General features: G+C 44.5%; 1 protein-coding gene and 1 pseudogene across 15 annotated transcripts in view; both read right to left on the bottom strand.

The window, feature by feature from the left end:
* The window catches only part of LOC123791269 (large ribosomal subunit protein eL31 pseudogene), a 37,936-nt pseudogene extending 34,047 nt beyond the window's left edge, over positions 1 to 3,889 (bottom strand). The window contains exon 1 of the transcript XR_015726890.1: positions 3,826 to 3,889. The product of XR_015726890.1 is annotated as a large ribosomal subunit protein eL31 pseudogene (transcript). The remainder of the gene's footprint in view (positions 1 to 3,825) is intronic.
* SEMA5A (semaphorin 5A) overlaps positions 1 to 22,328 on the bottom strand; it is a 475,859-nt gene that overhangs the window by 65,623 nt on the left and 387,908 nt on the right. For all 14 annotated transcript variants that reach the window (XM_087867978.1, XM_045795947.2, XM_045795944.2 and 11 more), the window contains exons 13-15: positions 19,807 to 19,988; positions 13,679 to 13,822; positions 3,826 to 3,973 (exon numbers count right to left, since the gene is read on the bottom strand). In XM_087867978.1, the coding sequence (XP_087724104.1) occupies positions 3,826 to 3,973; positions 13,679 to 13,822; positions 19,807 to 19,988 (474 nt within the window). The remainder of the gene's footprint in view (positions 1 to 3,825; positions 3,974 to 13,678; positions 13,823 to 19,806; positions 19,989 to 22,328) is intronic.

Below are 22,328 nucleotides of genomic sequence, written 5' to 3'. Positions count from 1 at the left end.
TCAACCTCCGGAACGTTCCCCCGAACTTTATTTTTTTATTATTTCACTCTATCTTATTTTGCTGCAGTAAGAACATTTAACATGAAGTCTACCCCCCAAATTTTAAGTGTACGATACTGAAGGTACAATGTTGTACAAGCGGACCTCTAGAACTTGCTCATCTCGCTTCACTGAAACTTTGTGCTCATTGATCAGAAACTCCCCATTTCCCTCTCCCCTAATCCCTGGGGGACTCCTTGATTCCACCACCATTCCCTTTTCTGAGTCTACGAATTTGAGTATTTTAGATACCTCATGTGTCATCATGCAGTACTTGTCTTTCTGTGACTGCCCAAGTTCACGTAGCATGACGTCCTCCAGACTCATCTGCGCGATCTCCTGCTTGTAAGTGCTGAATAGTATTCGATTGTTTGTACACACCACATTTTCTTTATCCACTCATCAGTCAATGGACATTTAGACTGTTGCCACACGTGGCTCTTGTGAATAGTGCTGCCTGAACACAGGAGTGCAGATATCTCTTCACGATCCTGATTTCGGTTCTTTTGGATGTGGAAGGATTGGAACCCTGGCACTTTATTGATGGGATGCAAAATGGTGCACCTGCTACGGAAAACAGTATCGAAGTTCCTCAAAAACTTAAAAATGGAACTACCATGTGATCCAGCAAGCCCATTTCTACATGTTTATTCAAAAGAACTGAAAATTAAGATTTTGAAGAAGTGTCAACATCTGGAATTTTAAGAGCCGGGTTTCAAGGAAAAAGATCATAGCTGTCAAAGAGGGCTCTTAACTTGTCTGAACTCAACTTCTTACTGAGATTTACATAAAGGCTTGGAGATTTATTCAAAGACAAGAACATACGAATTTCACAGGTGACACTTGGGAAATCTTTCCATAGTATTTCAATTTTAACATGGTGGAGCAAGAATAGAGTCTCGTCTTTTATATCTTGTTCATACTTGAACTTGAAATCAACTTTTCCTATAAACTGTTATAGTCCTCAGGAAATTCGAGGTCTTATCCTTTCCACAGACATGTCTTTCACTGTGTAAATAGCATTTCATTAGCATACTGTCCTTTTCAGTAAGCTTGAACTTGGTAAAGCAGCTGGAGTCCAGGAATAACAAACAGAAACAAGGGTGAGAAGGAAAGTGCCAGAACCTCACAGACATTACCACCTTTGATACGCACAGTTGCCCTGTGGGGGGGAAGGGACTGCTGTCCCCTTCCTGGAGGAGAAGACTGATTCAGAAATGGCACCTGACTTGTCATCCATATAGATAATGGCAAGTGGATGGACAATCAACTTCAAGACTCCAAAACCAAAATGTTAGCTATGCTTAACAGCTATTATCCTACAGATGACCTCCATAAAAAACGAACCTACTTTGTGGCTCAAGATTTATAAACTGTAGCAAGAATCTGACGATCAGCATCTTTCTTTAAATAATGATCATTTTAAAATAAACTTAGGGATCTAACTGATGGGATACACTTTCTCGGCAAGTCAACAAAGCCAAGCCCCTCCTTCATCCTGCTTCTGTTGCTCAGTTGGCTTTAGTGCCTTCGAAGAGACAGGAACTGTAAGTGGGAAAAGCCACAGGAAAAAAATAATAACTGTGTTTCTATCATAAAAGAGCGGACTGCTCAGGATCCTGGGTGGCTCAGTCAGTTAAGTGTCTGTCTTTGGCTCAGGTCATGATCTCAGGGTCCTGGGATCGAGCCCCGAGTTGGGCTCTCTGCTTGGCAGGGAATCTGCTTCTCCCTCTTACTCTCCCTCTGTGCTCAGAGGAATAAAATCTTAAAAAAAAAAAGCAGACTGTTCCACTGTACCACAGTGATACCTTCTTGGAAGTACATGTCCAAGAAGCAAAAACACCTCCCCCCCCCCACACCAAACAACCCCTCTAAAATATCTAAGAACTGTCAGTTAGGCTCATTGGAGACAGGCATGACATTTTTCTGGATTTGATAACTGATGTTATATTTGTTTCACAAACCATAGTTTTGTAAATTTGGACACAAAGTAATAAACACGTTAACACTTTAAGAAGACATTCAGTTTTTACATTTATAATCAGATGTATCTCACACACACGTGCACACACGTGTGCGCGCGCACACACACACACATTCCAGTGACCACACAGGAGATTTGGTACACTTTCCTTCATACAGTTCTTTCTTTCATTAAACTGTTTATAAATATAATTATTGAAGTCAATTTGTAGTAAGAAAATGAATGACCTGAAATGTTTTCTGAGTTCTTGGTACTGAAAAGTTTTAGAAACTAAAGCGCAAGATGGACTCAGGTCATCCATCCCTGCGGATTCCCAGCTGATGAGACAAACCCTGATATGTGAGTGGGGATCCTGGTCTCCGTTGCTGAGCCACCAGAAGCAGGAAATGATGTATTTCAGTAAAGAATACAGCTACCCCATTTGAACTGTTTTCCTAGAGCAACTGAGTGTTCACGGATTTGCCTTGCACATTTTAATAAGTAATTTTAAGTTTCAGCATCTGAAATATCAATAAATACACCATTCTAAACTGGCGCTAAGATTCTTCATGGCCAAAACTGAGTTCAGGCCAACCAGGAAAGAAGTGCTGCTATAACCAATAAGAGCTTCTTTTAAGGCTATGGCAATATCTGCCAGCGGGAAGGGGAAGCAATCTAACTGCAAATCCCAGTAACAGAAATCTCCTTGGGTTGGGCTTATCTGATAAAAATGCCCATGCCCTCTTCCTCCCTCTGAATCTCCCAAGGCTCTCTGGAGTGTGTGGTTTTTGCATGTCACGAAAACAAGATTTACTGCAGCACAAAAACATCGCTCAGCCTCATGGACCAAGGTTATGAAAGCAACGCAAAGAACGACTGGAAAGATCAGCGAGGAAGGATGCCAAGCCAGACCTTCCCGTGCGGAACGTCTCCCCCAGCACACGTCCGCCCACCGCGAGCACTCTGCGGTGCCAGCGCCGGGGATGCTGAACGAGGCGGAAGCCCAGCGGCCTTCAGCACTCGGTCATTCTTACAGGTGGCACAGGAAGACTAACAACGGGCCTTTGGAAAGGTGTTTGCACAAGTGGAAATTTATTTAAGGATTTAGAGTGTTAAAGGAAATATGACCTGCTAAGGCAGAAGAAAAACAAAACTATAAGTTGTCTTTGATTCCCTCTGAATGGGCCCCAGTGTGCTCCCACAACAGCTCCGTGACGTTTTCCAATCCTCAGAGTGTCTCACATTCGTTCTGCATTCTATACCTTAGTGAGGTTCGGTGTGAAGACCTTAGACCATTTTCCCAAACCAAATACAGTGACCAGAGGTAAGCAGATTGAAGCTTTTGTCAGAGCTCAGAAATCAGAACTGAGAAACTCCGGGGGCAATTTATCCCAGACGTGAATATTTAATTCAAGAAGCCTTCAAGCTACTATGAATTTCCAGTATTTGCTCCAAATACTCTCATTAACTACAGAAACTTACATGATTTACAGCACATAATTCATGCAGAGCATTTTGCGCCTGGGGATGTCATGTTTACAGAGCATTTCATGTTTGCAGAGCATCTAGTGCCTGTTGAAAATCTAATGTTTGCAGAATATCTGGTATGTGAGAGCATGTAGTATCTGTAGAGCATCTACTGTGTACAGAACATCAGTGTCCAGACATGTCATGTTTACAGAGCACGTAGTGTTTGCAGAACACCGAGTAGTGTTTGCAGAGCATCTAACACAGTGTATCAAGTGTGTGCAGAGCACCCAGTGTGTGCTGACTCAGGACGCCCAGCCTCTAGGTTGTGGGCTGGAAACGAGGGCCGTACTCACCACATTACAGCCCACACAGTCAGGTCCATTCTCGCAGGTCCTGCGGCGGGCTTGAATGCCGCCCCCACACTGGGCTGTGCACCGTTCCCAAGGACCCCAGCCTGTCCAGAACATGTGCGGGGGGCACAGCAAATGCTCATTGCAGTATCTGTGTTGGGGAAACCAAGAGGAAAAGGAAACTGTTCAGGGCAACATGAAGCCACAGACCTTTCCACGGTCCATCCCTGCATCGATGTTGAATACATGGGCATGCTCCGCGTGGAGGGACTCTGTGTGTGCCGAGTGGTGGCACGGTTAAGGGGGCAGATGTGGTGCTGGCCATGCTGTGAGGGCACAGACAACGGGATGCACGGGACACAATGAAGAAAATGCTAAACTCACAATGCAGGATGGAGCTTCCTGTGCAGCCAATTGGAGGAGAAACAAACAAAACAAAACCCTTCAAGTAGACACCCAAACATGAGAACATATAGAGAATATCTAGGTAGGGCATTTATCTTCTAAACATAACACTGAGAGAAAAAACAGGTTATGGACACAAAGTCAGCAAAAGTGTATTCGGAATTCATTTCTCATTCTTGAATCAAATAAGGCTCATAATCCTGTTAATATAAATTAAAGAAAAGTTAAAGCCTGATTTTAGCAGGAAGCCGGATGCCATACACTCCTTAGGCTACTGTATTTTTAAATTTATTTGTAGACTCTCAAAATTATGTCAAACACCCTTAATTTAAAAGACCACCAGTTATTCCAGAAAAGTTGAATAACTAGTGAAAAACACTGGTTCTATTCATACACTCCGTACCTCTAACTATACATTCATATTGTCAACGACTAGCCAGCTATGCAAGACCTTCTCCAGCCTTAGATGAGTCAGGTTTCTCCTCAGCCTTTAACACTGCAAGTGAAATGAAGCCAGATGAGAGAAACAAATGAACAAACAAACCCAAACAAGAAGGAACCAGCCTGGTGTGCTATAGGGTACTGCTTCTAGGAAGGAAGAGATTGCTCTGCCCATAAGCAGACTTCGTGAGACATACACGGCAATTGAAAGGACTATTCAAGATCAGTTCTCCATCTTCTAAACAGAAATTTAGCTGCTAGAGGACGGTAGCGTGCAAGACTTTTTCTGACATCTCTCCCCCAGTCCATCTGGATTCAGACACAAGGCAGAGACGCTTATCTGCGAGGCTAAGTCAGTCACCTGTAATGTCATGGCTATTAATAAATGCTAAAGCCTGCAGGGCACTATGCAAAGGGCATGACAAAGAGCGTTTCCATATGACAGGTGTTTACAGCCTAAGATGAATACAGGGAAATGGACACAAGCCCAGAACAGAAAATACTATCTTAATGAGTAGAAAGTAAGGACACATGGTAGCTGGTTTCCAGAAACCAGGACAAGTCATTTGGAGAGTGCAGTTTCCAGAGGGCAAATGCTGATAAGATTCATGTGTTTTTCCACCAAACCAGGAAAACTCTGTGGAGAATGTGAAGGCTTCAGAGGCAGGAACAGATGAAAAGTCAGAGCCAGGCCACGCTGAGGCGAGTCCACAGGATGAGGCAAAGTGAGCAATGGCCGCCATTGTGGAAAAGAACAGAATATAGAAATGGGGAGAGTGAAATTAGAAAGGTGACCAGGGAGGAGAAAACAGAAGAAGGTGATGGGAAGTAGCATCACCTACCTTTATGAGGAGGGAAGAAGAGTTTGAAATTTACTTACAAGGAATCAAGAAAGTCCCACAGAGCTCGAGAGATGAAATAGCACCATCTGAGTTCAAGAGTGAAGACAAGTCTCCGGGGGTTTTTCTGCCTCATCCCATTGGTGGTCTGGAGCTCCCTGGTATTTCAGGAGCTCTCCATGCACACATGTGAGGTCCAGTCTCCAAAGAGCCCAGCAGCAGGAAGAGCAGAGGGAGCAAATGCCAACCAGGAGAGAACTGATTGCAACAGTGCAAGGGAGAGATGTTCCAAGCTGGACAAACAAGATGGTAGTGGAAAGAGGAGGAAAAGGGACACGCTTGGGCTTGGCAGAGCGGGGCGAAGGTGTGGCAACTGTGAGAGTGCAGAGAAAAACAAAGAGATGGACAGTAGCGTCACATGTCAGCCTCTCATTCGTGGGAACATGGGAGGCACGCGTCCTTCTGGGGAGAGAGAGCTGGAATGTCATGACAGAGATGCCTCCAAAGGCAAGAACCACTAAGGCGCATGGTTTAGTTTCTCTAAATGGTCACATAGAAGAGGAGTCAATGGAACTGAATAGTTCTCTCTCTTTCATCTTCTTAATTTTTAAGAAAGAAAAGCAATAGGTTTTCCTCTTCCAGACTCATACACAGCCTCCCAGCGCTCTGACTCTCAGAGTTCAGGGCCATGGACACAATTACGTGTAGGGGAGAAGGGGAAGGAATTTTCTAATTAAGAGAGTGTGGCCTCTAGGGAGGAGAGCCAAAACAAAACTGAGGAGACAACAGATGAAAAGAACTGGACCTCAGGAAGCATGTGCAAACCCACGGAATTCCAAGAAGGAAAACATCCTGACTACCCAGGGATTACTAACACATGTGTTGGGGCACAGAGTGTCCAAGAGGAAGTTGCCATTCAAGTACATGTTTGGGAGAAGAGAAAACTCAGAACATCAGAACTCGCAGCATTTGATTTGAAATATCCATGGGTACCTTCTCTCACTGTGGACAGACCGAGAAGTAGAAGGCCACCTCCCGTTTCCAAGCCGATTCACCGACATTTAAAAGGTATAGACGACCAGGACTCCTTACCCTCATTTTAGCTTTCAGAAACAAAAACCAGCAATAAAAGAACAGGGAGGGCAAAGGAAAATCTTGCTAAAGATGCTTATAAAATACTTGACTTTTAATAAAAAGCACAGCGAGGAGCTACCATGTTCCCATAGCAAAATACATCATAGCACACAAGTGCTTTCCTATTTGCCTATGGCAGGCCACTTCTGAAAACACTCATGTCAGTATAGCTGAATGTCTTGCAGGAGAGCCTAACAACTGCGTGTAGCATAGAACTTGCGAGCAGCATCAATAACTTGATATATTTGGCTGCATTTTAAAGTTGTCCACCACATGCCTTCCATTTTTCTCTCTTTCTCTTGTTACAGCAGTCCCGGGAAAACAGCTACACCAAGACATGTGACTATGTCACCCTCTGCAAGGCAGGTCAGAAGGGAAGTAGAAATCGCTAGACTAGCCAGCTCTGCCCCTTCATGTCTAGGTCTTCACTCACAAATCCACCCAGGAGAGTCTGCTCAGAAGCAAATTCCTTGCAAGCCCCAAACACTGGGTTCCCTGCAGTTTCATGGAAGCAGGGTCCCTCTGACCCCCTTGCTCCGCCACCCCTACCAACACGTGCTCCCGACAGAGCACCTCTTGTTAAACTACCCAACTGAATCTCCAGCAACTTTCCTGGTCACAGACAACAACAGGGATCAGAAGTTAGTTACCTTGGCGACTCTGCTTGTTCAAGGATTTTTATTTATTTATCAATAAAATATCTACATGGACCAGCCAGTGGTTCTTCATTTCTCTAGTTCTCCACACATAGCTAGCTTTTGCCACATAACAGCTGAACACTGCTGAAGCTTTATGGGCTCTCCTGGATCTCTAGTATCTTAAAGCACTGAGAGTCACAGATGTATTTTGTGATGCATTAAAAATTAAGATTTTAATTTTGCCCATGACTGCTCATTCTCATTTTGCATTTAAAAGTGAATTAATAACCCAGCAATATTTCTCCATAAATTATCAATTTTTCCACAAACCTCATCTCTGTAAAAAGAACTGCCTTTCATAAGCCCATGTGGACTAGATTCTCGACCCTGTATCGTGTCTGGTCGTATCTCTTCATGCTACACGCTGCGTTCTCCTCTGGTTTGGTCCGTGCTAGTTTCTCACTGCAGCCCCTGCCAATCCTGAACCAGTCAGGACCCCGTCAGAGCCATCTTCTCCTGGCTTGGCTCAAGCCACTGTCCCTTTCCTGGTCCATACTGAAATAATCAAATCTCTGTGGTACCAGGGAAACTGTACATACACTGAGTTCCCCCTACTATTAACCTTTACCTCAGGAGAGAGCTAAGAGAATCCATTAGGGGAGAGGAATGACATGTAAAGGAGCAGCACTTTGGCTTGCTAAAAACACACTCCATGGAGACAGAGAAAAATATAAAAAATCATATGATAAAAAATAATCAAATAATAAAAATCACATAAATAAGCCCCCATTTGGTTCCTGGGACTCTTAATTTTGATAATGCAGTGGGGGCAGACTCTAATGTGGTCCCTATGCTCCCACCTCCTGGAAGTCACACCTTGTGTGATCTCCTCCCACTCAGTGTGTCTGGTGGGGGGTGGGGAGGATCTTTGACTTTCTCCTAACAGAATATGGCAAAAATGACAGGATATCACTTCCATGATTAGACCTACATAAGACTGCAATACGCTTTTTTTCAAGAAAACTCTCCCATCCCCTGCGCCACTGCTTTGAAGAATGAAGCAGTCAGACTGAATGCCCTGGGTGGCGAGGGACCGAGGGAGCTCTGGCTCATAGACTCAGTCTGACAGCATCCGATGAACTGAACGCTGCCGACAAACCATAGGATTTGGGAAGCACGCCTTCTCCAGTCAAGCCTCAGATGAGACCACAGCCATGGTCTACGACGTGCTGCAGCCTTGTGAGATCCCGAAGCAAAGGACGCAGGTCAACTGTGTCCAGGCTACAATCCCACAGAAACTGTGAGCCAATATACACGAAGTCCTTCAGGCCCTGAGTCAGTGGTAACATTGCTATGTAATGACTCCTGAAACAGATTTTGCTACCCTGACATGCAGTGCTCCTGGAGAAAATACCTAAAAATTTGAGTGTGGCTTTGGGACCAGGAGATGTGTAGATGCAAGGAGAATTTTGAGGATCATGGCAGAGAGACTTTGAGGATGCTGCCGGTGAGGCTTTAGAAGGAAATAGGGTAAGAACTAAAACTCAGGAATAAAAGCAACCCAATTAGCAAATGGGCGAAGGTTGTGAACGGACATTTCCAAAAAAGTAGACAAATGGCCAATAAGCATAGGAGAAGATGCTCAACATCATTAGTCCTTCGGGAAACGCAAATCAAAGCCACAATGAGGTAATTGCTTTAAACCTACTAGGATGGAAAGAAAGAACGAACGAACAAGTGTTGGCAAGGTGTGGAGGCACTGGAAGGCTCACACACTGCTGGTGGAAATGTACGATGGTGAAGCCATTGCAGAGAATGGTGTGGCAGCTCCTCAAAGAATGAAACACAGAATTACCATACGACCCAGCGAGTCCCCTTCTAGGTTTATACACAATGGAACTGAAACGGGGACTTGAACAGACACTCATATGCTAGTTTTTACTGCGGCATTATTCGCAATAGCCCAAAGGTGGAAGTGACCCATCTGTCAACTGATGGGTGAAGAGGTAAATACAATACGAGATAACCATACGGCTGAGTATTATTCAGCTTGGAAAGAGGAATGGAGCTCTGACACAGGGTCCAGCATGGATGAACCTTGGAAACATCATGCTATGTGAACTCAGCCAGACTCAAGGGGGCAAAGAGCATATGGTTCTGCTTACATGGACTATCTCAACTTGGCAAAATCATAGAGAAAGAACATAGGTTAGAAGTTACCAGGGGCTGGGAGGAGGGGAAAATGAGGAGTTACTGCTTACTGTTTACAGGATTGGGGTGAGGACAAAGTGCTGGAAATAGACAGTCAATGTAATTAATGCCACTGAGCCGAACGCTTAAAAATGGCTAAAGGGCAAATTTTAGGTTAACTATATTCTACCACCACCAAAATTCGAAAGAAAAGAGAAGCCCTGGATTGGGAACCGGGGGCAGGAAGAGCCTTGTGACACGAGGCAGAAAGCTTCCAGGCGGTCACTGCAGTTCTATGGAAAGCGGGACATGTCGGTGTGAAGTGAGTTATGTTGCCAAGGACGTTTCCAGGCAAAGCGTTGGAGCTGCTGCCCAGCGTCTTCTTGCTGCTTCTGGTACAACGCATGAGGAGAGAAAAAAAAAATTGCAGGATGGAATAACAAACAGGAGGGACATGGATGGACTAATTTTGGAAATTCTGAGTCTCTCCTGATGGCAAATATGCTACAATGAATAAATAGCTTATGAGCGCTGTGAGGAATGGTTGGCGGAGAGGAAAAAGCCGAAGGTGTGAGGGCACAACAGAGGAGTTTCAGTTACACAGAGGGTCTCCCAGGAGGCCGGGAGCAAGGGTGTGCCTCACAGATGGTCTCCATCACAAGCCGGCCACAGGGTGTGGTCCCCCAGACCTCAGGGGGATCCCCGGGTAGAGAAGCGCTATCTCAAAAAAGATCTGTGGGTGTGGACTTGTTTACTAGAGTAAACCTCCAGGAAATCCACAGAAGACCCATAAAGTTTATTTCAGCCAAATACCAGCTTGCACTGAAATGTACGCAGACAGTACGAACAGAATGAGGCTGCGAGAATCCAGACTTCGCTGGCAGGAAACAGGTTGATACAACTACCCAGCCGCAAGCACATGCTAACTTTCATGAAAAAGGAAAGATGATTCAGGAAGCAGAAATGAGAGCCCAGAAGGCAGAGCCAAGAACCATGCAGAATTATGCACAGGCCTTGAAACTTAATCGAACAACTCCCAACACTTGTCTGGCTAGGTTTCAAATTTCTACGGAGCAGTGATTCCTCTATACTTTCCATTTCCCCCTCCATTTGAACAGAAATGTCTGTAGCTGTTACCCTTTGCCTCTCCCACCATCGTGTGCTGGGTGTTTTGGTGGCAGATACCCTGACTCTGATTTTAGAGGCTGACAGACTGAGGAATGACACCCAGAAAGCCTCACTGATATCTGAGCCTGATTTAAACATTAAGGTTCTGGAATCTGGGGAGATGATTTAATGGTATGAAACTTTCGGGGACTTTGGGAATAGGTGAAATACACTTTGCATATGGAAGGGCCACAAATGACTGGGGGACATATAATTGACTGAGGCAGATACTCCAAGGTGACCCCAACGATCCTTGCCTCCTGGTATTCACACCCTGTGTAATGTCCCCCACTTGCGTGTAGGCAGGGTCTGTGACTTCTAGCCAATACCATATGGAAAGGTGGTGGCATGTCACTTTGCAATTGCACTATATAACGCCATGGCGCCCATCCTGGGGCGAGACATTTTTCCTTGCTAGATTTGTGGAAGAAAGCGACTGTGCTGGGAAAGTTCATTTGGCAAGAAATGGAGGTTCTCAATTTGACGGTCCACAAGGGACTAAATGCTGACAACAACCACATGATCTTATAAGTAGGTCTTTCCCCAGTCGATGCCCAGATGAGACCACAGCTCTGGCTGAGCAGAGAACCCAGGGAAGTCATACTGACTCGTCATCCACTAAGATTGTGAAATAATAAATGTGTGTTGTTTTATGCCACAAAGTTTTGGGAACTACGGTTACACAGGAAGAGAAAATGAACACTGATAATGACACCTGCGTTTTGATAGTATTTACACAAGGTCCGTTGCTTCATCCTTGCTAGTGGCCTCTTCGGGAACTGCTGCTTCATCAGGTTCTTGGTACTCAAGAACATCACGTGCCAGCAAATTTTAGAACAGAAAAACAGTGTTCACACCCTCTAACGTACATGTAAAAGTTAGATTATTTTCGTTATCCAGCCCTTCAGAAAAAAAAGGTGTGAATACTTCTGAGATTTTTGTTGCCATAAAGCTCCCACTGAATTACTCCACATCCTGGACATTTTGACCCAAATAAAGTCACTAACTATCATCCTGGCCTTAGCTGGGGACTTTTCTGGTGGAATCAATTTATTCACTGGAGGTCACTCAGGAGCCCTTCGGGGTTGAAGGTGTTTAGAGCAGCAGGGTGCAATGGTATTACTCTGTACGTGTCTAGTCATTGTTCTTCTGTCTCCTCGAATCTTGAGTTTCGTTCTCAAATATATCTACGGAATGGTGTTCCCTTACATTACGCAGGCGGAGAGACCACCCACATAACATAACAAAGAAATCTCAGAACGGTTTGCTTGTGAAGATGAAGAAACAGATATTATGCTCTGGTTTTTCTAGATTTCATTAACCTCTTGATAGCCTGATAACCCCCTAGAAAGGCTTCAATGGGGAAGCTTCAATTTTATAAAAATCTTACAGAGTTCCTATTCTTACCATCCACCCATGTTATATACACTCAAATATTCCTCCATTAACAAAACATTTATCTTGCCCAGTGAGGTTTTTTTTTTTTCTATAAAAAGGGAACATTTTAAGTGTAAGTCCCCCAAACACGCTAGCCATCCTGATTTTTCCCTGAAAAGGTAGCCATACAAGCAATCACAAGTGTATACAGAATGTACATATCTGTTAGCTGCAGAGTTAAATAGCATCTTCCCTCCTGTGCGCTCAGCCTGGGAAAGGTGCTAACAGGTGTTAGATTTGCAGAGGTCCTGGGTCCATAGGGCAGCGTCACACTGATGAAGGTGACTTTGCCTGAATGGGCTGTATTATGTTACAATGTACAGAATTTTAAAACATCTAACCAATTTTAAGTCTTACAAAGTTTAGAAATAGCAGGGAGACAATTTGCCCATAATCGGCTTTCCCACTTATCAACTGGTGTTGGATCAGAAATGATCGCCTTGCACAAGACCGTCTCAGGGGACTACTTCAAAAACGACCAACCTTGCTTTGTAAAAATCATCTTTCATTTTCCTGAGTCAAAAGGAATGAAATCTTAATTGGCAATTTAGGAACACAGTGAAGAAAGGAAGGATTCTCCCAGGTTGTTTTGAGGTCGTAATAAATACCTAGCAGGGAACAATTTGTACAGTAAATGTGTTGGTTTTGCTATATAAACATTAATCCCATAGTAAATAACTGCATATGGTATTTATATAAGAGGCTCTCACTGAACCCATATGACCAGATACAATCCTTACTACATTTTAATTAAAAGCCATCGAAAGCCATTTTGTTCACACAGATCAATACAACACACTTATATTAGTATGGCAGACTCAAAATCCTGGGTGATGTGAAATTCACCTGCTTGGATTTTCTCCCAACAATCATAAACTAGAACGTACTTTACATATGCAAGAAAGAGCCAACCATCACAACTGTAGATTTTATAAAGCTAAAGCCAAATGTCTGATTCTATGAAAAGCAACACCCTGTTCAACAGGAGACTGGACCAAAACACCCCACCCCCACCCCTGGAGCTGAAAGCTTACAGTGCACGCGGAACACGATGCCCCTCTGGGTTCTACTGCAGCTTCCCCGAGGGTAGGAGTTAATAAAGGAGTGTGTAGTTATAAATACACCCAGCCCCTGACTACGTTCTCACCTTCCTCCAGCTGCTTGATTTAGTTAGTTACGATGGGAAACTCTACTTCATCCGACGACTCCTGTCTGGACTCAGGGCTGCCTTAGGTCCTACTTGGAACTGCAGCTTTTGAGACCGGGTCTAGTTGAATTCTAATGAGAACAAATTTTCTCCGGCAGACTGCCTTTCTGAGTCCCCAGGGAGGCCAGCACAGAGGTGCCCGCTGTCCCTGCGGCTCTGCTCCCTTGGGAACTGTCCAGCTAGCCAACCTTGCCTGCACCACTCTGGCTGGTGCAGGGATGCTGTCAACACGAGGCTTTGATCAAAACTAAAGGATGTTAACAGGACAATCTGGCTCAACAGAAAGGATGCCACAGAGAAGCTAAGCGACATCCCAAACTAAACCCGCAGAGAAAGCGGGTGCGCTGGAATGGCAGGAAGCATGAGGATGGCGGTGCTGGGGACAGAGCCGTGCCTACCTTTCCTCGCGGTTCTGTCCCACACACACCCGGCCCCCGTGCCGGGGAGTGGGGTTGCTGCAGGACCGCTGGCGCACCTGGAAGCCGATCCCACAGGTGGTGCTGCAGGGAGACCACAAGGTCCAGAGGGTCCAGCCTCCGTTCCTGGGGAGAGGAAGCATTGGGGTCACTGAGTCAGACTGGCTCAGAGTTCATCCCGTGTGCACCCCCATCCAGCGACCTTCATGTATCCCGCGTGTGGACTGTTGGGACTGTGAGCTGGGAAGGGAAAGGGAACCGGAGCCATAGGACAGGACTGGATGTGCTGTGTCACGGGACTCTCGGTTCCGGTGAGATTCTGCTCCTGGCTATCTGATTTTAGAGTCCAGGTAGGACCATGGAGAGTAATGCTTAAAGTGCACTAAAAATAAAGTATAATGATAATTTGTTATATATCAAGGTATCAACAATAATTTGAATATATAATTTCTATGATAATTTCAAAAAATTCTATAATAATTGAATGCATAATTTCTATAATAATTTCAGAAAATTCCTCTGAGAAAATTCTATATTAGAAGCCATTAAAAATTTTAGTTATGAAAATGTTAAACTAATGAAAAATAAGTTTATCTTCTTGAAAAGCAATTAGAGATAAATCCCTGAACCTCTAGAGTTTATGCTTTGACTTGTACTATATCATTTAGAATCTATAAAAAGAGCACATCTGAACAGATAGCATCTGAAACTACCTATCATGCTTACTTTTAAAATATATTAATATCAAGTAAAATCAGTAATTCTCTTGATAGCATTTCTTTTGATAAAGAGCATCACAATGTCTAAAGCTTTAAAACTAACTTTATTAAAAATGAAGGCAGGGTACTTCAAATTCAGATTCCTGGCTATTTTCGTACAATTGGACAAAGATATAGAATATAAACACATAATGTAAATTGTACATAACTGTACTTATGTTATTATAAATATACTATAGGCATATAAAACAAAATTAAAATAACATAAAGAGCTTGTATAAAAGTGGTTTGTAAAACGAACCACCACTGACAGCTAAAGGAATTTTTTAAAATATTGTACTTCTCCCTTGAAATGCCTGTATTCAGAATGCTCATAATTTAAATATCTCCTTCCTGCTATTAACAAACAAATTGTAAGCATTTTTAAAGATTTTAACTATCAAAATATCTGTTAAATCCAGAATCCAAACTCCCAGGTGAACATTCTGTTGCAGCTGGAATATGTTTATACTTCTCGGATCACATATGTATTTCTATAGTATGTTATCCTCAGAGGATTTTCATTTCCACTGGAAAAAACCAACTAACATTAATTCTTATTTTTACTTTACACATTTCCTTGAAAAAAATCCAAGTCTGCAACTGTGTCATTGAAGCTCAAGGTATAAACAATAATTTGAATATATAATTTCTATAGTGACGTCAAGTGAAAATTCCTGAGAAATTCTTAGTATATTTCATATTTATTTTCTGAAACTTCTTCATGATATAAATAAAATACACAGTGATACTTTAATATTATCAAAAGCTACTTTATGATAATTTAACCAAGTAATCACAAAATAAGACAAATCTTCCCAAGTTGCTCAAAAAGGTAATTAGCTAGTATCTTATACTCTGTTACCTACACAGTTTAAAAAATTATCCAAGTAACTCACTGAATTTTCTAAAAAATAGCCATTTCAACATAAATAAAATGACCTTTTACTTTTAAAGTTTCTTTATATGTTGGCAAAATTGCTAGATAGTGCAGGAAACACTGCTTCCAAAATTGTTTAATTTTTTAATTTGTTTAATTCTTAATTTCCTAAAAATTTAACAAACATGACATCTTGTGATATCATCTATTTACAATACAGGGAATCTGTCGTAGACAGAGAAGTGGGTAAATGGAGGTATATATAAAGAACAGAAACATAGTAAGTGAAGAACGACATGAGTGCTGTTGTCTATGTGTGTGTCTACTGTACGGACCTGGGTTTGCGGTCTTGGAATGAAGCAGACTTTGTAGCAGGCAGCCATTATGGAGCACCAAGTAAGCATGTATCAGCATACAAATCATTTCGAGGATTCAATCAGTCCACAATCACCCACTTATGCATTTAAGTCATCACTAAAATGGGTTCGTTTATTCAATTATTAATCTTCAAATAAGCACTAACGATATTGCGGGTCTGCCCAGAGGATGACATTTCGACTAGAACCAAAGCCAAAGACGTATCAATAACAAGTTGCAGGCATGCACTTGACTGTCCTCTTTTCCATAAACAGTACCAAAGAGAATATTCCTCACTGATCACAACCTTCAAACAGTAACAGTTCTGTAACGTTTATAAAGTTTCTCCCACGCCTGGATGGCAACCGTCTCAGTTTTATAGAAAGAATGCTGTGCATAATGCAATATTGATATGCCTCTGTTTTCTGTAATCACACAAATCGTCTCATCTGCATAGCCCTGCTGTACTCCTTTCAACCTGTGAAGTGAGCTGGGCTAGCTGAGAAGGGGAGTAGAGGGCAGAGTGGGTCCTTGCACCTTGAGGTTCCGCATCCCACCCGCCTCTCCTCTTGGGTAGGAAGTGCCCTCGCCCTCTGGGCTCTCACAGAGCATGATCGCCCGGTCGGATCTGCAGTGTTAGGGATGTCATAGAAGACCCGCCCAGAGGTTTCTGCATTCTAAACAGGCTCGTGGAAACAAGATAATACTTTTAAAAAATACTGTAAATTAACAAGCCAGTGAGGAGAGCGCCTGGAGACTGATCTGAGCAGCTTTCCTGATGCTTGTTTCAAGACAGGAGATACTGTGTCGTCATGGCACACAGGTGCAGGGGAGGAGCACCTTGAGTGTGGTAAAACAACCAAGAGACAACAGATCAAGAAGCAGAGGAAATAGGAAATCAACTCGATGAATCACTGTTGGAACCGTTCTCCAGGTTACTCAGTACCAGGACGTTAACTGAGCTAGGGTGTTCTGGGCTCAGATATACTACAGAGCAGAGCCCAGCCTTGTTAAGCACTGGGCTGCTTCTACCCCCCGGCTGTCAAAGCACACAGTACCGGATGCTGTGCCCCACTGTGGGCCCCAAGGACAGAGGCCCTTTTTTCTCCAGCTGCTCGGAGGGCCGGTGGCTAGGACCCGTCGCTGAGAGGATCCAACTGTCCTCAAGGGTTGTCCCAGGTAGAGGGCTCCCTGTGCAATCAGGCCTACAGCACAGATCAGTCCTCCCTTCCCCTGAAGTTCTCCCTTCCTATTTGGCTAGTGATATTTCTCTCTTTCCTCCCTCTCCCCATGGCTCCCTCCTTCCTTCCCTACGAATTAGAATTCAGGAGTGACATGATGTCATGCGGATGCACATTCAAATGTTCATTTTAATTATAAAATAAAACCAGATTTTTCTGATCGATAGTAAGTCTGACTTGGCCCTGTTTAGAAAGTCTGGTTTAGCTAATTACTTTACATTGTGGATTTCATTTCATACATTGAATGACTTCAATCTGCTGCTCCAGGATATTGAGAAAACATATTTAAATGATGTGATGTGATAAAGCATTTAATCAAAAATATATTTGTGGGGCGCCTGAGTGTCTCAGTCGGTTGGGCGTCTGACTCTTGATTTTGGCTCAGGTCATGGTCTCAGGGTCTGAAGGGCTCTGCGCCCAGCAGATAGTCTGCTTTCCTCTTTCTCCCTCTGCCCTTCCCTTACCCAAATAAATTAGTAAATCCTAAAAAAATTCAAAGACATGTTTGCAAAATGTATTGAATTGGCAATATTTGGAATTTCCCAACACTTTCTGAGTGTATTGGGTTAGACAAGGTGCCTATAAATAAGAATAACAGGTTTAATTTGGAATCCTCTGATCAGCCTTCTGAAAGGCTTACTGGTGCACTCTGCACAGACTGAGGAAGTATCTGTCCGCACTGAATGAGCAAAAAAGTCAGCTTGCAGGTGAGGTGGGGTGCAATTTTTTTGCTTCCGACAAAATTGAACGCCAACATAAACAGGTTATCAACTGATATGGGGCAATGAAAACAATCTCTGGCGTTAGATTACCATGCTTCTGGCAGATGATTTCGAAAGAATTCAGAGAAGTGAGGGAAAATGCTGTAATCTTACATTTCCATTGACTTATGGGAGTCATACCTGTCATTGCTTGTAACTAGAAAAATAAAAACCTACGAATGGAATTGATGCTAAGCCCTCCCTGAATCAGGCAAGAGGTTGACGCCTCAATAGGAAAAGTAGTTGGGAATAAAAACAATTACCTGAAGGAATGGGTTTCCAGTAAAATCTTACTTTTTAGTGTTAAAAAATAGTCAAAATGTGTACTATTCATGATCTTTAGGTTCATTATATGCTAATTTTCAAAATATATATTTAAAATGTAAAGCCTAGGGGCGCCTGGGAGGCTCAGTCAGCAAGGCGTCTGCCTTCGGCTCAGGTCATGATCCCAGAGTCCTGGGATGGAGCCCAGCATCGGGCTCCCTGCTCAGCAGGGAGTCGGCTTCTCCCTCTGCCTGCTGCTCCCCTTGCTTGTGCTCTCTTCCTCTCTGACAAATAAATAAATAAAATCTTTAAAAAAATAAAACAAGGGGCGCCTGGGTGGCGCAGTCGTTAAAGGTCTGCCTTCAGCTCAGGGCGTGATCCCGGTGTTATGGGATCGAGCCCCCAAGTCAGGCTCCCATGCTATGAGCCTGCTTCTTCCTCTCCCACTCCCCCTGCTTGTGTTCCCTCTCTCGCTGGCTGTCTCTCTCTCTCTGTTAAATAAATAAATAAATAAATAAATAAATAAATAAATAAATAATCTTAAAAAAATATATATAAAGCTTCTGGTTATCAGAAATAAAAATTTTGTTTTCAAATTCCATTCATATAATTTGTTATTGTGGTAGTTGTGGAAAAGTATGATATAGTGACCAATATAAGACTTTTAAACATAGAAACATAATATATTAGGATCAGATTCGATGAGGGAAAGAGAATAGAAATAGGAAATTAAAGAAGGAAAAAACATAAATTTTCTAAATGTTAATGTGGAGCCGGCTCATTGATGTTTTAAATGGGCAGGTAGCTATGAGGTCACTAAGGCACCGAGATCCCATTACACATTTAAACAGTGATGTAACCGAGATTATATCTTTGCAACTATTAAAGCTTTTGGTGAAAAAAATTGGATGCCAATCTATAAGTGTTTGAGGGGTATTTAGGTTAGCAATATTCTGGTAGGGGGCAGGTGAGCAAGTTGCTATGAGGACGATGGCCCCAGGACACTTGTACTGTCCAAGTACAAACACGGTGAATGCGGCATGGGTATGCGTGAACATGCGAGCTCTAGCTGCTACCCAGATCTGTCCTTTACAGATTTGGGGATACTGACTCCATGGGTAGCTTCTGAGACTATCTTGCTGCTGGGCACAAGGCGGGGGGCTCTCTTCCATGCAGTGTCTGCCTTGATAGCCGAGGCTCCCTTTCCCCAGTCTGACTAAAGGTTGGCTGATGTGCCGCCAGAAGCATCTCATTTGCTCTCCATAAGCCTCCATGTGCACTATGTCAGCACGCCTCCGGGACGGGGCGCTGGGACTCCATCGTTTGCAAGAACTGGCTGTGTCAGTTTTCTAGGTGTGGCCCAATCTGATTTCAGACTGGCTTTCATTCTCATGAACCACCTAATGCTGAGCTCAGGGTGGAGGGTCGATAGCACTCATGTGTTTCTACACCCTGGGGTCACTGATGCTGGCAAAAGGAAAAGGCAGTCGTGAAGAGCCACGTCTAGTCCACGTGGCCAGTTCACAACAAATGTAGGTGTTCTACCAGTAGGGACTATTAGCCTGGATGTTCTAGAAGAGGATTGTGACTGACATGGACGCTTCTCTCAAACAAGCCCAATAACATCGTGCCCATTAAAAATATTTTTCCTAATCTAGCGATAAACATATTACACAGGTTTAGGTTTATAATTTAAAATCTCCTTCCGTAGATCACGTAATTTTATGTGATAAGTGTCCCTGTCTTTTGCCACATCTCTCTTGAAAAGGGAAGGTGCACTGAGAAGGATTTCCCACCCCTCTCCAGTCTGCACCTACACACAGGGGTGCACCAGTGTCGGGGGACGCACCTGGAACAGTTGGTGATCTCCACGCGGGGGCCCTCACACTGCCAGCCGCCGCACTGGGGGGCCGGGCTGTCGCAGGAGCGGGTGCGACACTGGCAGGACCCCCCGGCGCTGCCATCCGTGTGCGTGCAGGGCGTCCATGGAGACCACGTGCCAAAGTGCCCGTCCACGGTGAGATTCCTCGTCTAGGAAGAGGAGACAAGTGAGGATGTCAGCAAGGGTTAAGGCTGTAAACAGGAAACCTGAAAGGTCTCTCACAGCACCATCAGGACACATTTAGAATATTTTAATGTCACCATTAAAGAGAATAACGCAGCAGAGGTCACTGGTGGAGACAGTGCTGGAGAGGGGAGGAGGAGGGGGAGGGGAGTGAAGAATGCTAACGGCTTGGCAATCAGGTCACCGCAGACTTGTCCACTGATGTCAGAAACCCAAGAACAAGCAGAACCGGACTGAAAACCACAGATGTGCAACTCTGTTGCATTTTTACATCCCTTATAAAAAAAGAAAGTTCCAAGCAGTTGCATGTCAGACCTGGCCTAGCTCACATGTCACGGCACACTGACAACACTTCATTCAGAGCCCACTTAGGCAACCGGAACTGTGCTAGCTGGTAGGCACCTCCCGGGGGGGCCATGCGAGAACCGTCCTGCAAGTGCTGGCCAGGGGGCCAGGAAGGGCTGGGCGTGCAACTGATCCCGCGGGCCGGTGGAGGCTGGTGCCAGCGCCCCAGGAGGGAGTCCCGAGAGGGGCTCTGAGGCACGCGAGGGGCTGGCAACCCCGTGGGATCGGATCAGGAGCAGGATAGGGAGCGGGATCGGGGAAGGCACTTTTAAGGACCCATCCTCCTCACAAGAGAGGACTCCATGGACAAAGCGATTCATTCTTCTGAGGCTACAAACCATACCTGCACTTGAGCATTTCAGAAAAATGCCAACACCCTGTGAAAACACAGGTGAGCTTTACTTCTGTTCTGTTATTTCTCCAAAGACGGCGGGAAAGAGTCCACAGGAAACACATGGGTGAGCTCTGATGGGGCTGGTGGAACATCTCTCCCTCCTCCTCGCTTGTCAATACTCTAAGCGTTTATACGCACCAAGGTGGGTGACAGCCCAGAGTTCCCTGCCATGCCGGGCTCTTTCCACAAGGAGCAGAGGAGGGAACGGAGCGGGATTCCAGGGGACTCACTGGACCCGACCCAGAGTGGGAATGAACGCACAAACGCAGGTTTTTCCCCAAGATGAAAATATCCCCGTTTCCAAGGTCGCTGTAACCCCGTCCAGCCAGGATAAAAACGCAGCTCCTACTCTGACCTTAAGAGTCCCTGGAGCCTTCAGTGTTTTCTTGGAGAACTGAGCCATGCATATATGACAGAGTCAAGTCACTAATTCCTCACATGAAAGTATCCTTCAAGCAGAAAAGGTCCTGCCACTTGCGGGTTCCCAGATCCATCCTCCACCCACTCTCGTCTCTGGCCCAAAGGGCTCTTGTGCAGGGAGGATCAGCTGCTGCCTTCACTGTGACTGAACACGGAACCCACGCCAACAAAGCCTCACATGCCTTTAAATCCAAACCTGTAACTATCCTAGGCCTTGGCGGCTGAGTGAGGGACAGAGCCTGGGGAAGGGTGGCTTGACGTGGCTGACACGGGGGCAGGAAGCCCCCGTCAGAGCTGCAGCCTAAGCTGGAGGAGGGCAAGGAAGAAAGACCCCAGTCTCTCTGCTCCTGCCCACGCCTCCTGTTGTCAAAACCCAAGACAACAGGGAAACCTGGGTGGAGGGCAAGCTGGAAGTGGGGCAAGTCAGGACCATGGGGCAGAGAGTGGATGGGGAGGGGGATGAAGACCAACCAGCTCAGAGCATTATCAGGAGAGATACTGTGAGACATCTGGTCCTTTCCATTTGCCTCTCTTCTGTGTGAAAATGTGAGGGGTACAGGAGGGAGAGGGCGCTGTGATTTTTGAAGGTTTACCAATCCCCACAATATTAACCACAAACTTTAAAAAGGGCAGACTGTTTGGTGACAGATTAGAGGATTGGGGCAACGAAGATTCTCTCAAACCCCCTTGGCATCTGTTCTTTCCTCTAACATAGAAAGGAAATGTGCATGGAGACTGTTAGGATCTCTTCAGCTACAGGAGGTTTTGAGGAAATCTGCAACCCCTGGAAGCACAGAGTGCAAAGAAATTGAGGATTTGTGAGGCCAGGAGAAATATACCACGATGATGACAAACGAATGAGGACGGAAACAGAAATCATCCAGATTGTTGAAAGAGGACAGTTTATGATAGAAACATATTTAGACTGCATGGTCATGAGTCAAATTCACAGCCGAGTAAGCTTCGTGCAAGCTAAATTTATCAGTAGGGTGGTTAGAAAAGAAGTCAATATAGGACAGATACAAGTAGAAACACCAGGAGTGAGAGACAGAAGCAGGCAGGTAGACAGACAGACATGGAGAGAAGGAGACACAGTCACTGTCTGCTTCCTGTCCAATTCATATGTTCTCTTGAAATAGATCTCAAG

Source organism: Ursus americanus, chromosome 15, assembly GCF_024610735.1.
Source record: "Ursus americanus isolate L20-20 chromosome 15, mUrsAme1.1.p, whole genome shotgun sequence".
Classification (NCBI taxonomy): domain Eukaryota; kingdom Metazoa; phylum Chordata; class Mammalia; order Carnivora; family Ursidae; genus Ursus; species Ursus americanus.
This window is presented reverse-complemented; position numbering and strand designations above follow the sequence as displayed.